The sequence below is a fragment of the Seriola aureovittata genome, chromosome 1 (genome assembly GCF_021018895.1).
Source record: "Seriola aureovittata isolate HTS-2021-v1 ecotype China chromosome 1, ASM2101889v1, whole genome shotgun sequence".
NCBI classification, from domain to species: Eukaryota; Metazoa; Chordata; class Actinopteri; order Carangiformes; family Carangidae; genus Seriola; species Seriola aureovittata.
The window spans coordinates 5,955,719-5,971,984 of NC_079364.1; the positions used below are offsets into that span (position 1 = coordinate 5,955,719).

General features: G+C 39.5%; 1 protein-coding gene across 1 annotated transcript in view; it reads left to right on the plus strand.

The window, feature by feature from the left end:
• The first annotated feature begins 1,747 nt into the window (after positions 1 to 1,747).
• The window catches only part of LOC130173696 (non-muscle caldesmon-like), a 29,154-nt gene continuing 14,635 nt past the window's right edge, over positions 1,748 to 16,266 (plus strand). The window contains exons 1-6 of the mRNA XM_056383186.1: positions 1,748 to 1,999; positions 10,211 to 10,351; positions 12,613 to 12,880; positions 13,584 to 13,720; positions 13,891 to 14,149; positions 15,554 to 15,679. Of these exons, the coding sequence (XP_056239161.1) occupies positions 1,941 to 1,999; positions 10,211 to 10,351; positions 12,613 to 12,880; positions 13,584 to 13,720; positions 13,891 to 14,149; positions 15,554 to 15,679 (990 nt within the window). The 5' untranslated portion in view covers positions 1,748 to 1,940. The remainder of the gene's footprint in view (positions 2,000 to 10,210; positions 10,352 to 12,612; positions 12,881 to 13,583; positions 13,721 to 13,890; positions 14,150 to 15,553; positions 15,680 to 16,266) is intronic.

Here is a 16,266-nt window from a genome sequence, read left to right on the forward strand (position 1 = left end):
TCATTATCCCTTCAGCTTTGTTTTCAGGCTGCTGCTAATATCTGAGTTTTATACAGACCGAACAAAGACCATAAAGTATCATTTACACTCCTTCTATGATGATGTTTTTGTTTTAATTTGTGCTTCCCAGAACAGAAGACACACTAAACCAGAAAGACAGAGACAAAAGCTCAAGCTCAGTTTGTCCTGGCCTGTGCTTCCTTCAAAATTCAAATGTATATACAGCACTGTGGAAAAGTTTTAGGTACTTCAGATGTGGATTCTTATCCGTCATCCAGAAGCATCAGGAGGCATCTGATCAGACCAGATTCATTCTGCAGCAGGACGAGTCATAAAGAACTAGATGGTCTGGCCCCCACAGGGCCCTGATCTCAACGACATGGAGTCAGTCTGAGATCACATGAAGAGACTGAAGACACTTCTCCCAGATGCTGGAGCAACCATCCTGCCAAGTACCTGAAAAACTGTGAGCAGGTATACCAAAAAGAACTGGCGCTGGTTTAAAGGCAAAGGGGGGGTCACAGCAAATACTGATCTGAATAGGTTTTTTCTGTTTACAGCACTTTGTATCAAGTTAATTTATAATTAATAATTAAAGGCATTATTTTGAAAGCAAATTATTCATATTCATGTTTTTTGTTTTTTTGGATACAAATGTTACAAATATTATTTACTTTTTAAAGTAAATGTAATAACTCCAACAGTGTGTCTAGATTAACTGGATCTTTAGTGATTTGGGCAATTTTTTGTACCGTTTGGTCAGTTTCTCATAGTGCTCGTATCCGAGTGGTTCAGGTTAGGGTCAGGTCGACACGCAATAACTGATAACTGATGATCATTAAAACCAAATGTCTTTTCAGTTTATTACAACTGAGTTGAAATTTTTAGCTCTCTGACAAAAGATTTATATTTGTTGAACTTTTAACATTCAGTGTAACATTATCCAAAATACCTTTGCTCTGTTTTATTTCCTCTCTTACACATAGGCTCTGACTGGGCCGTCAAATCTGGCAACACTGACCAACAAAGAGTGTAAGTTAACACCTGAAACATTCATGCAGACAAACGGAAATCGCAAAGAGGTAAGAAACTAGTTATTACTTATATCTAACTTATTTTTAACGTTATATTCAGTTATTGTCTTTACTGAAAGAATTAGACACATTTCATGGTGTTTTCTCTGCTACTTGGAACCGAACAGAAATATCAATTAATTAAATGCAGTTAATAAGTTAACTCATTGAGCATGTTGAAGAGGTTTGTTGAAAAGTGAGATACAACCCTATCAGGCTGTTTGAATTATAGTTTATAACTTCCCTCATTAAACAGTCAGGACTCGATTGATGGGTAAAAATAAATAAATAATGGAAATCAATAGATTCTCAGGGAAATGTTTGTTTTTGTTTCTATTGAGAAAACAACAAAAGAAGTGGATCACGCTTCATGTCGCAGTCATTTTTGGGTTTTTAAAGAGCAGTGAGTCACACATGGGCCGGTCTCTCCAAACGTGTTTCTGTATATAAACACACAACTACAGTATACAAGCTGACACTCCCCTCATAGTACACATGCATATAATATTGTTGCTGATCCACTGTTATGATATCATCTTACTTTTCCCCTAGGGAGAGTCACGTGACCTCTGTTAGAGTGAGAGGGGGGGGTCAAAATGCTTCAATGAAAACCACATGGAGGGAGGAGAGAGCTGCGACTAAACAGAGAGAGAGAGAGAGAGAGAGAGAGAGAGAGAGAGAGAGAGAGAGAGAGAGAGGGTGACATGAGCAACAGAGACAGAAGAAGAAGAAAAACAGAACAGCTGTAGGAAAGGTCTGAGACTCCAGAACCAGAACCAAGATCAGATCCGGGAGCAGGACCAAAGGCTGTGAGCAACCACCAGAACCATAACCCAGGACCACAGACCAGGAGCGGCCCAGTCCAACATGTCAGAGTCCATCAAAAGAAGGAGCTCCAGCAGACAGCTCCTGCAGAACCTGATCAGGTCAGAGAAAAAAGCTTTTAACACATGACAGCTTTGTTTTGTTTTCACTCGTACCTGCAGGATCGAATTAGCAGATTGCTAAAGGTGTGTTCTCCAGAATCTGATCAATTTCGTTGTGGATCAGGAAAAAAAACAACAATGTGATTAAAAGATTTCATGTAGTCGTCATCAAGGAAGAAAACATTAATTAACCAGTGGTGGAAACTAACTACATTTACTTATGTACAATTCTAAGATATTTGTCCTTTACTTTAGAGTTCTTCTTTTGTTTAATGTTTTAGCTTTTTACCAGAGGCTGACAGTAACTAAGTTCATTTAGTCAAGCTCTATACTTAGAGAGGGAAAAACTGTACTTATTACTCCACTTTTTAAATTGTATTTATCAGGTATAGTTGCAATTCACTTTCAAGATTAAGAGATCACATATGAAACATAGGATCAGTTAATAAATTTGATGCACCTCAATTTTTCTAGTTCATACTGAATTTTACCCAGTGTAAAGTCTGTGTTTCTGAAATCAAAGCACAGAATAAATGAATAATAAAGATGTTTTACAGAAATAAACAAGGAATCGAATCATGGAATCTTCACTCATAAATTCATCCTAACACACTAGTGGCTTCTTTCTACAATGGGAATCAAACATAACAAAATGTCATTATTTTGCTGTAGGATGAATCTTTTTTTACCTGGGAAGGTTACAGTTTACCTGTGTACTATTTAAGGTTATTCACTAGACTTGATCTGCTGAATAATAAAACTTTTAATTGTTAGTGTAGATTAAACTACCCAAAAGTAGTTAAAATTAGCTCCACTTCGACCAACTACAACATGAATGTACCACTTAAATATTAATGCATCATAAATAATGATTCAGTATTATAATAATAAAACACTAACTGGGTCATTCCGCTAAATGAGTTGTTGTACTTTAGATTCTTCCACCACTGGTTTTTACTCCACCACATTTATTTTGACAGTTACAGTTAATACTTAATCTTCAGTTAAAGATTTAAAAACCTATGATCAGTACTGTACACATAGAAGCATATAAAATATACATGAAATGTATATAATGTTATGGGCATCAACTTCTTGTCAGAAGACTTTTTCTAGAACTGCTGGAGAAATGCAGGATTGCTTGTTTTTCTTACACTTCAACTTTAACTTCATTGTCTCCAAATGTGCATATACTTACTTATAGGAAAATGAATAAAATGTATAATTAAAACAATGTAAAACATTATGATAAAACCTCCAGCCAGTGGGTAAAACAAGATCACCATCATTGTACCTATATTATATGGAAAACAGATTCAGAGTCACCCTGATCTTTTAAAAGACTGCCGGTGTAAAAAAGAAAACATGACAGTAATGTCTGTGTAGTTGATATATGTGCTTGAGGCATGAAAATCCATATTTGTTAAAAGAATTGGTTAAGTTAAGTTAAGTTGCAATTAAAAAAAAACGAGTGGGAGAGGCTGAGACAGATCTCAGTCAAGCATACATGCACCAAAACATGCTTCTCTTCAAAAATGTTAACATCTCAGAACAGTAATTTCAGTTTCAAAATCTCTATCACGACACATATTACACACAAGTGAACATTGACGCCTCTTAATTTCCTTGTCTTTGACTGATGTGCTTCTGGCTTTAAGAAAGGTATACTTTGTGAAGCAGCATTTGCAAAAAAAAAACAAAAAACAGTAAGGGACCTAGAATGAAACCATGCGGAACACCAGACAAAAGATGCAGAAAACCAGCCTGTAGTCTACGATTTGGTTGAGACCATTTCAAAGTCTGCGGCCAACACCTGTTGTCTGAGGCCATTTAAGTAAACAGAATACAGCGCTGAGTTTAAGAACTGCTGAAACAGAGCAACCCTCAACATCGACAGTCAGAAGGTATTTTAACATCATCAACATCAAAGTGTAATTAAAGAGAAAAAAGTGAGAGCAGCAATACATTATATTACAGCCCACACATCTCATCATTGCTGTGCATGATGTAGTTTCACTCATTGATAAACAATATTACAATGTGTAGGAGAAAACTGTATAAAAGAGAGGAGCTCAATTACATCCAATATACAGGGATTTAATATCATGTCTTCTACTTTATTCTATGATTTGGAATAAAGACGTGTCGAAAAATGCGGCTATATTTTTTGAAACTCTCTCCTAGCAGGCATGATGGTCCACATATGTTTGTCTAGTATGTTTGTCTATGGGAAGTTTTTTACTGTCACCTGAGAGGGAAAATTACAACTTAATAAAGTCATGTAATAATACAACATGTGAGCAAACATGGCTAAACTTGAATGAGGAACCTAATAATTATTTTTTTCATTACATAGTAATTATAAGGTATGTGGGCTATAATATACCGTGTGGCTGCTTTTCTCTTTTTACTCCTTAATTACACGGTAAGAAAAAGGTTGTTAAAACCATTTTCGAACTTCAGTTTTGTTTCCCAGAGCTGTTGCATGTAAGTACCCGATATTTACAAAACTAATTAGAGTATATTCGTTTCTTTTTTCCTCTAAAACGCCCAGTTTGTCCTCCCTTGTTCCCCACAGTCTTGTTTTCTTCCAGTAGCAACCTGTCAGTGTATCGAGACCTGATTCATCCAATGAAATAACAGGTAAAATAAAAGGGTGTATGATAAAGATAACCACCTGTTATCATATAGTTTTGTTGGCTTGGTTTGGGCACTTAACGCAGTCTGTTCTGATTCATCAAGCCTAATTTCTTGAGTTGTTTTCCACATTTGCACCCGTCTCCTAACTACTGCTCCTTGTTGTCAGTGAGGTTGTTGTTTCCTCTGTGATCGGTGGAACATTGCTGTGTGACTTCACCGAAAATGACACTGAGCTCCGAGTTCAATGGCTTCTTTTATAGCTGCAACCTCCTTAATGGCCATGACATCATCTGGCTGAGTCCTAAACCCCCCTCCTGCACCACTACACACACACACACACAGACACACACACATCACACACACAAAGAAAATGCCGTTCCCCAGGCCTCCATTGCCTCATTGTGTAAATGGTGGAAAAAGTGATTCGTATCAGAGAGATTTCCTCCATAATTTGCTCGTTTCACATTTATGCTTCACAGCATCATGTTAAATGTCCCAGCAGACCCTGAAGATACCTTGTGCACCAGACTGCCCTGCAGAGACAATACTCTGTAACTGCACTTACTGCGTGAGTAAGGCAGAACAGACACGTCTCATCTAAATGTACTGGAGTTATACACTTCCCACAGTGTCTTTGGGTAGATGCAGGTAGTGACTTGTTGCCCCTGTCTCCCAGGAACAACGTTTCTAAACAACTAATCGGCAACAGCAAATACATTTTGTAGGAAACATAATCACTGGCTGGATCACGTCCAGAGGCAACGTATGTTTTACAATTTTTTTTAACAAATAAAGCATTACATTTATTAATGGCAGCACGGTCACCACAAGGTCAGGAAGTGATTGGGGCGGATGGGGGGTGTATGAAGTGCAGGACTGTGACACCAGAGTCAGTAGGAGTATTTTGGGTTTGGGTAGGAAAAGATGACGGTTTGGGATAAATGTTAATGAACAGGTTGTGTCTGAAGTCACTGTAAATTTCTGTATTAAACCAGACCAGGATCTTTCCCTAACCTGAACCAAGAGCTGTGAGAGTCTATACAGAACCATAAAACAGTTAATAATGTTGAGTTATTATTAGTGGGTATAGTATTCACTCTGAACGAATATTATTAGTATTGATAGACATTTAACTGATACTTTCCATATCAATGTATTTGCCAAATATGTACACGCAGGCTGTATCAGATGGCTATCCGATTAGTCAAAGACACAGGAAGTGGCCAAGTATAAAAAGTTGCGTGAAAGCAAAGAATTATTCGCTGATGTGTCTTTCTTACTTCACTCACTTACTCATATAGTGATGTACTTGGCACCAACCGATTTTAAGTCCAGGAATCAATTTAAAAACTGTTACGCTTTGGTGAAATGTTTGATTTCACCTACACTGCTGTGAACCGTAGTTCCTGGGCTAAAATGTGCAAAACCACTGATATGGTGCTTTAAGGATTTCATGCTCCTTCCCCTTGTTGCATTTCAGACAGCACGACGAGGTCCAGGCAATCAAACCTGATCCCCACTTGACCCATTTCCCCCCCAAAAATGGCCTGACCGAGACGCTGAAACAGGCCTGTCACACATCAAATCGATTTACAGTGAACTAAAGACTGACTCCTGCCAACATGGCTCCCACTACATCTCCAGTGAGCACGATCTTATGTAGGTCACTTTCCCACATTATAATGACCGCAGCCTGTTCTAAACGTTCATGGCCAGTGTCCTCACCAGCAGATTTAACCAATGACATTTTCATTAGTCTTTTATATCTGAATTTGTTTTTTGCGCATTAAAGATGCTTTTTGTGATGACCTCATGGGGACAAATGTTTGATGAATCGAGGGGTTGACATGTTTGGAAAATTAATCATATTTTTGGTTGAAGGCCTTTGCATTTATTTGACCCGCAATAAGCCAGTACAAAGATGAATGGTTTGCATGTTTTATGAATTCTTTTAATGAAAACCATGCGGCGCTGCAGTGTTGTGATCATCGCTAAATTCACAAGCTGCTTCTACCAGCAGATTTTCCTGAGGATTTTCAAACAGAGTGAGCCCTCCAAACAAAGATGGTTACCTGCCAAAGATAAAAGAAACAAAATGTGAGAGTCTTCCTCTCAACAAAATGTTAGTGCTACAATAAATCTGGTCCGATATGAAAACGTGCATCAACCTCTGAACACAAAGCTCAGTTCTAGTGGTAGAATTACTGGTGTTACTCACCTCATCCTGGCCAAGACTGCCAGACTGCCAGACTCACTGTCAGCCATAAACATGAAAGCATTACAAACTTAAACACTCTTAAAAACACACTCGAGGTGTTTCGCTCAGAGGTCTAGACTCAGTACATAACGTGATAAAAATAATCCCTGAGTGTAGATACATGGATCTGCATCGCTTCATTAAACCACTTCACCTGCGGATGGCTCTGTTTTGCCTCAAAAACCAAAACCTGCAAAACAATGTAGCTCCCTCGTAGCACTTTTAACTCCAGTTGCTTAAATATTTTTATTACTTAGATGTAAGATTAGACCTCTTTCTCTGTTCTGTTTTCATTTATCGAGCAATGTATTCTTTTAAAAGAAAAAAATGTCTTAAACTAGTGTTAGAAAACTACAAAACATTAATCTTAGCCAACATTTTGTGTGTGTGTCTTTTTGTTTTTGGTTGTACAACCTCTGTCTTTGAATATTAATCATCATATAATTAATCAGTGTCAAAACTTCTGCCTTCACAGTAAATACTTCAACATTGACTTTTATTGTGAGGATATACAGGATTTATTTTCATGTATTTTTGTAGGTTGAAACAGTTATAAAAACACAGATGGAAAAAACTGCTCATAAATGCAAACACGGTGACATCACTCAGATCATTCAGACAGCACGCAGGTTGTTTCGTCAGAGGATGTAAATCACTTCATTCGGAGGTGAAAGAGAAAGTGAGCGCACCCGATATGTTGGTAGTAATCCCTCATTGCACAGGAAAACTGTGGCAAGTGCAGGAAGTCAAGAGAAGTTGGTCGGTAAACTGTGATGGATGTTTATGGACAGTTTGAGTAATAGTTTTATCCTTCACCTTTGTTTTCTTTTCTAAGGTTTAAAAACTCTCGGATTGTCTGACTTCTTGTGTTTCTTTTCCATCAAACTAATTTTTATCACTGTTGCAGTTAACTTGAACAATCCCACCATGACTGATAAAAAATTGAACCCAAGTTTTGATAAACTGGAATTTTCCTTTAAAAACAATGACATAAGACTTTGGAAAACTTGTTTGTAGCCAACCAATATCCAACAACAGTTTCTGTTTTCAGAGGTGGACAGTCTCAAACCGACAGCCAGTCAGATGGCTGACTGAATATTTCCAAAGTTCTTGTTATTCCAGTTTTCTGACAAGATGTTCTCCAGACCTCCATAAGTATGATGGAAGTCTGGAGGTCTGCAGGATTAAAGTCTCTCTCCATCCTCCGTTCTGCTCCTCCTACGTCTCTTCACCATCTCCTCCCTCCCTCCCTCCCCCTCTCTCTCTCTCTCTCTCTCTCTCTCTCTCTCTCTCTCTCTCTCTCTCTCTCTCTCTCTGTCTTTGTTTCTCTCCAGAGATTGAAATTAAGTGAAACAGCACAGCAGCTGGCTCAAGCTCCACCAGATGTGCTTTGACAATAAAAAGAGTTATTGTTATCAAGTCCCGCCCCCTGGAAACTGAGGCCGATCAGACAGAAGAAGTGAATGAGCTTTCTATGAAAAAGAAACTCATATTTTCCTCTGATTTTTAAAATCCACTTACCTGAGAAAAACCTCTTACGTAAACTTTTCCATAGAGATATTTCACTGTTGTACCAAGAAAATAACAATAGGAAATGTGAGTAATGTGTAGTGGAGCGACAAAGGGGTTGGTAGAGCAGATAACATGGTTTAAATTTTCATTTCTCGACTTATATGTCATATATCTTCTTAATGCTGCACCATTTCCTGCTGTGTAGACAATAGAGTGCTTCTGTCTTTGCTGCAAGAGTTTGTGTTTGTCTCTTTCCTGTTTCAACGAGACATTGCCCCTGTGCACAAAGCCAGCTCCATACATAATATAATAATAATAAAGTTTATTTATATAGCACCTATCAAAATCTGAGATTACAAAGTGTTTCACAAAGATAAAATAACAAAACAAGTAAAATAGAAACACAAATAAGCAATGTTAACGTATGTGAAATATTTAAAAGAGATTATGAAAAAGCTTAGTGACAGAAAGATGTTTTTAGAAGGGATATAAAAGAAATAAAACAAAGATTTCCCCAGTTTGGTGTGGAAGAACCTGACTGGTCTACACAGAAACCTGAATTCAGCCCCTTTGGGACGAACTGGAATGAGTCAGACTTCATCACCCAACATCAGCTCACTAACACCCTCGTGTCTGAATGGGAGTAAATCCCTGCAGCCAGGTTCAGCATCTGGTGGAGAGCCTGACGCCAGAAGAGCGGAGGCTGTTGTAGCAGCAGATTGATGGTCATGCTTTCAGAATCAGATGTTCGGAGTCCACATACTTTCACCCATGTAGTGTATCTGGAGGCCCTGAGGATTGAGGGATTTGCAGCAGCTGTGGAGGTAGAAGAGGGAAAACCAACTTTATCAACATCATCCTCAGTATCTCTCTAACAGCAGTATGATCTACTATCTTTTCAATTGGCTCCAAACATTTGAAAGTTGTGTGAAGAAGTCATTTTTCCACAACTAGTTTTGTTCATATTTGTGGTTTATGGAGGATTAACCATAGATATAAAGATGCTCCATGATGTCAACCATGAAGAGCGGTTTTGAAGCTCAGAGTGAGCTGCTGCGCTACCACCATCTTGGCAGTGTCTGACTCCGCACCTAACTCTCGGTTAATCCAAAAATGGGCAAAGAGGTGGGGCTGGTGTGGAGCCAAAATTTTGGTTCATGCCACTTTGAAGAAATAGTAAGAAGAAGTAAGAAGTAGTATTTTTCAGCCCCAGAGGTTGATGCTTGGGATAAACAGAAACAACGTGTGAACAAATCAACAGATATGTATTTGTAATGTCCAAAGATACTTAATATGTCAGGATGAATTTTGGATAAAATGATGCATAAAACATTTAGAATATTTGATAGAATCATGAAAATGAGTTTTGATCTTAAAGCTTTAGTGAAGAGCTGGAACAAGCGAATACATAATATTTAGTGTATGTGATACTGTCAGACTGTGGAGTGAGATGAATTTACCTTAAAGACTCTTAAAAGAGAAGAACAGAAACATTGCTGACATATGTTAGCCATGTGATAGACTGGCATCTGGCACAATGTGAGCTGGGATTGGCTCCAGCCCCACGTAACCCTCGAAGGATTAGCATTATAGCTAACGAATGGATTGATGGATGGTAGAAAACTGCATGTTAACCATGGTTGTCCGTTGGATCGTTCTGAATCCTGGTGCTGCTGCTCACTTTTCACATACAGAAGCTCTTCATATTGAATGTTTTCAGCTGTTGGAGACTTTAAGGTGTTATCTGACTCCTACAGTAGGAGTGTGTGCTGACGGCCTGTTGGTGTCCACGCTGACTGCAGGGTGACGGCCCAGCGGAGCCAGGAGGACGCTGAGGAGGTGGAGCGGGAGCGAAGGAGGAGAGCCAGGGAGAGGCAGAGAGGAGAGGGGAGCCCCTCCTGGACAGAGCCCCCCCATCACAACGACCTCACACAAAACACGGAGTGAGTACAATACAATCTCACAGTGTGTAAATATCAACCAGTCAGACTAGAAACAGAGCTGGAAGAGCTTGTTGTGACGTGGCTGTGGATCTTTGACTTTTAGTAAAATTTTTCTTAACAAAAGTCTCCTGTACAAAACAAAGATTTCACCTCACTAATACAGGGATGTCCATGTTCGTGCACATCCAGCCTAGTTGTCACTAATGATGTAGGAATAGTTAATAATCATCTATCAAAACTTTATAGACCAGTAAGAAGCCATTAAGAAAAACTTTTGGTTTGCCAGGTTGTAAAAAAAAAAAAACCCTGACTGGTGCTTGTCCTCCTCCAGCAAAACTTGGTTTGTTAGTTGATAGATTTGAGTCATGTGTGTTGAATTTTGGTAGTGGGGCGACGCATTTGTTTGCTTTTAGATCACAGATTGGACGCACACAAGACAATCTCAGTCCAGATTGTTCTTGTTTGTGGTTCCCCCGATGTTGGAACCAGCTACCAGATGCTTTCAGAGCCAGGGCGTTGCTCTGTATATACAAGAACCTCTTGAAGACTCCTCTCTTCCTAGAGCACCTCCTCTCCTCACACCTTTTAACACCCTCACATGTCTAACTAGCACTTACTATGCACTTTGGGTGCACTCCTTCACCTGATCTCCTTGCACTTTACCTTACTGAACAGATTTAGTACTTTACTTCAAGGTCTCCAACTACACTGAAGCTTTAATGTTGCCCCTCACTTCTGGGTCGCTTTGGATAAAAGCATCTGCCTAATGAGTGAATGAGTAAACTGTCCTTGTTAAAGCTCAGTCTCCATCAGCTGCAGTGCTGATTACAGTGGAAAAGAGCTTGTCCAGTGATGCAGCAGGTGAATGAGCTGAGGAAGCTGCTGTTTTGGTTGTTTGGTCAGATGAGGTCTCTCAAGGGGAAATATCCTCCTCACCTGAGACTGTGCGCTGCTGAGCAGATTTATTTACTGCACTGTGAAGTAAACTCATCAAATAAAGCCCTGCTCAGTGGTTTAGTCATTAGCTTCATGGTTCCTCCTGACTGGAGATTAGAATATTATTCATTTAACTACTAGTTCTGTAAGATAGAAATGGCTATATTGTACATAATTAATAATATATATAAATATATATATATATATTTACCTTTACTAAATATATATATATATATTTATATAGTGGTAAGTATGATTAACAGAGGTGAAACAAACACAGATACCAATTGGAAACTACTGGAGAAAACATCTGCTTTTATCTGGGTGATTAGTGCCGATGAGGTTCAGTCTGCCGATCTGAGTTGACCTGAAACAGGAGGCAGCAGTGTCTCTCTGTTTGATGTTTCCGTGGTTACTGTCTCTGTTGCCATGGAGCCTGAAGCCGCACGTCCTGTCTGCCACCTGCCGCCTCGCTCAACACTCTGCCCTGTTGGAGACCTCTGGGTGATATGAAAAACACTCGGTCACCTGGGGAAGAAACTCAGCTGAAGTTTGGGTTGTAACAGAAAACACATTAAGTAGAACAAAATCAAAAGACTACAGGTGTTTTCATTTTCTGCTAATAGTTATTAAGGTTAGGTTTAAGATAAGCCTTTATTGATACCCAGCTGTTTACAAAGCGATTATAATTGCTTTTAGCAGCTTCAACATTAAAGTGATGAACACATTCATGCATCATTAATTTTAATCAAATAATACAATATACTTTATTATTCAGAAATGGACCATTCTGGATAGTGAGTACTTATAATTTTGATACTTGAGGTTTATTCTAATGCTTTTACTGACTTATATGTTTTATGTGTTTTTATGTGGTTTTGCTAATTTTACTTAAGTTAAGGATCTGAGCTCTTCCTCCACTGTTGCACAATATATATAAACAGGATGCAGAAATGTATTCAGTCTACAAACACCAGTATTTAGAAAATTTTATAAATTTAGAGGATAATGTTTACACCATATGCTTTTAAATATTAGATAGTCTTGATTTTTTTTGACAAAACTATTTATGAGCTACAGTCAAAGAGCAAACACATGTACACTACATATGGTCTTCATTTCCTCTGGTGTGTGTCATGCAGCAGCTCAGTAAAGTAGTTTGCATGTTTTCTTCTCTGAGTTTTTTATGCGTCTGCTGGGATTCAGACGTTCTGGACGGTTCATCCTGGCTCAGAAAGAGAGAGAGAGCTTCAGTCCCACTAATCCAAGCCAGAGAGAACATTCATCCAGTCCTCTAAGGGAGCTGCTCTGCATTTGTTCCTCAGGTTGGACGAGGAGCTGAAGCCCAGCTGCTGCTTGGTTCTGGAGGAGGACGAAGGCTTCAGCGACTGGAGCCACAGGCTGGAGAACCGCAGCGAGCAGGAGGTGCAGGATGACAGCAGGGCCAGGGTGCAGACACGTTCAGCACCACAGTGGAAACCACGGGCCGAAGAGAAGAAACTGAAGGAGGATGAAGAGGAGGAGAAGGTGGAAGGACGGGAGCCAGAGAGCAGCAGTCGGTCCCAAGAAGCTTCAACAAGACCTCCAGAGAAGGTACAAAACCCAACAGAACAATACTGGCAGTACTGGGGCTTTCAGGTGGAGCATAACAAAGATGAAGATTCTCAGTCATCCAGGTATCTCAGAGCTTTACAAAGGCAACTGGACTCTCCTGAGGTTCTTGCAAGAACACAAATGTTAGCTCGCTAATATTCAGCACTGTTAAGATGTTGAAAGCTATGTTGTCGTTAGCATTAACCCCAAAGGGCCATTGTGCAGCCTCAAAGAGCTGCTAGCATGGCACTAGACTCTTAATGTTGTTTAAATATTCAATGTGAAGGTGAAGGCAGTAACCATGAGTACCATTGTAATTATTTGCAAGTACTTCAACGTTCTTTATTACTTTCTTTTTTACACTTGGAAAGAGCACATTAAAGAACCAGAGCCCTGGTTTACAAGCGTGCTGAGTTTACATCGTAAAACAGAAAATGCTAATACATGATAATTGTAAACATGATTAAACTGAGCAAGCGTTAACCAAAAGCATCAGTTTTATTGAAAAGTGTCATCACTACAAAAAGTACAGCTAATTATGCTCTTAATAAGCTCTCTGATGCCACTTCAAACTCTGTTGTAAACGACTCCATGAACTCAGTCTTTAATGTTTGAACTTGTGGATGAAGTTAATCTGAGAAATACTTCTGCATCGTCACTGTAGAGAAACATGTCGACCTGCTTTGTTTTCTGTTTATTTTAGATGTCCCGCAACAAAAAGGACGTCAGGACGTCATATAGCTCATCAGTCTTTCTGCAACAGGACGCCAGACTGCAGCACGCCGCAGGCCAACCAGCAGACAGGACGTCCTACCTGGCAGCAGGGACAATGAGGCCACGGTGTGTTCTCCCTCTCCCTCTTTTTTTAAATGACATGTTTTTATAACCCTAACTGTTGTCTCATGATTATTGTTGCTCTCTTGGTTCAGTGTATGCTGTGTTTGCATCCTTGGATGCTCTGATCAGTAACACTCTGACTCCATTAACCAGTTCAGTTATCTCCTCCACAGCGGAGGGGCCTGCAGGGTGGATGGGGAGGTGGAGCAGGAGGAGCTGAAAGTAGAGGAGGAAGAGGTACAGCCCACTTTGCAGAGGGAGTGGAGGTCAACAGAAACCCGACAGAGCCCCGCGGATGAAGACGATCTGGAAGAAGAAGAAGAAGAAGAACTGAGCTTCACACATGAAGAGGGGGAAGACCTCCACCTCAGGAGGGAGCAGAGACACAGGGAGGAGGAGGAGGAAGAGGAAGAGCACAAGATGACAGACAAGGTTGGCTTTCCAATAATACTATTACTACTGCTGCTCTTCTACTGCTCTTACTAGTACCTGTATTTTTTGTTCCACTAGTAAAGACAGTTGTCATGTGGTTGGTGTTTCCATCATCTGAGTCCACACCAAAATATGTTGGAAACTACCATCCATTCGTGGTCACCTGAGGATAACTCCTTGACTTTTTGTCAGATCAGAATTTCCCCTTGACCAACATTTTAGTGCATGACAAAATATCTTGAAAACTAACTGCCCGGTTTTCATGAAGTATGCTCTAGATATTCATGGTCCCCAGAGGATGAATCCTTATGTTTTTGTTGACTAGATGACCTTCTCTCAAGCACCACAATCACATGCATGGGTTTAGTGGATAAACTGTCACTGCTCAGAAGATTTCTCATAATCTATTAGTTTATTTATTTATTATTAGTTTTTATTATATACTTTATAGTAAAATGCCACGAAACGTGTTGAGCACATTCAGACTCCCAAGCAGATAAACATTTTTAATGGCAAAGCTGCACTGTGGAGTTCTGTTTGCACTCAGTGTTACCCACTAAAACACACTGTGCGTATCCTCAACAACAAACATGTTGAATCCATTTCCTCCCTCATAAAACATTCACAAAGACATTTTTTCTTAACAGTTTTGAAACCTGCTTGGTTTATATGTGGAATAATTTTAGTGGAATAATGTGAAACCATTGGCAGGAATGTGTTTTGTGACGCTGTGCATGTGAACGACAACATGCACAACAGGGACCCACTTGTAAAAACATTGCCTCATAGTGCTCCACAGGGTACCTTTAATGTCCATATGTCATCACACCAGTGCCACCACAAGGATGAACTTTTTAAAACATATGTTGTGACACTTTCACATAGTGGGGTGTTAACAAGGGATTTTATTCTTGTTATTCATACATAACATCTGCTACTTAGTGTGCTGGCATAACTCCCAAAAATGTGCCTGTTTCTCCCAGTGTTATATAGAATATTTCATGAAGCAAATGCATGCTTATTATAAAACTCACAGAGGAATTTGGCTTCAAATCTGAAAGTAATAAAAGAGAAAAACGCTGCTCCATCTCGTGTGTTAGATGTTGCAACAAATTCCAACTTTTAGCACCAGGGATTTGCCAGTTATTCATTAGTCTTTTCCACCAAATCACACAGTGTGGGTTAGCTAGGTTTAAAAGTGTGAATCATAATGTAAAAGAGAGAAAGAACAGATATTGGAGAAAACTGTTCTTGAGATCATATAATAGATCAGCGCTACAAAATCTGGACCAGCACTAGATGACTGATGCCACAAAACCCAGTTTCGCATATTGATCAGGTATGATCAGACACCCGCTTATAAAGAAGTGACATCATGAAACGTGTGTGTTGGTGTGGTTGTAGAGTTCAGTGGAAAGCAGAGACAGGAGGAGTGAGGAGGTGAACAGAACATCTGCAGTTTCTCTCGGCAGCAGCAGCGAAGGCGAGGAGTCACTAAACTGCTATGGTCCCATGAGCCCGACGTTCAAGGTATCACATGAAACCAAAAGTGGTCCATACAATTAAGTGATTCTGATCCAAATATAAATTGAAGGTACTACATGTTTAATGAGTAATTTAACTCATTACTTTTGCTGTTTAGTAGTGGAGTATATCCTGATCTGATTATCTATTTTCCTTTGTATCGCACCTGCACAGTGCACTGTTTAAATTAAAGGTCCCATATTGTATAAAGGTAGATTTCCATGTGTTGTTTGATCATAAAGCAGGTCTATGTTCAGTATATTAATACTGTGAAAGAATCAAAGCGCTCAGTCCACAGAGAAATGAGCCTTAAAACGAGCTGTCAGGACTACTGTAATTTTGTGATGTCACAACAAAGCAGTCACCATTCTCAGCCATGCCCCAAGCCCCGCCCACCTTGACCCACCATCCTTGCAGGATTTAGTGTTTGCTCTGAATGTTTACCTGAAATTTGCTGTATTTTTATTCAATCACTCAGAAAACATTCAGCCAATCAGAAGAGAAGCTCAGAGCATCCTCTCTTCTGATTGGCTCACCGACCTGTCACTAGAGCTCCAGAGAGAAGCCTGAGAGAGGAGATGTAAAACTACACT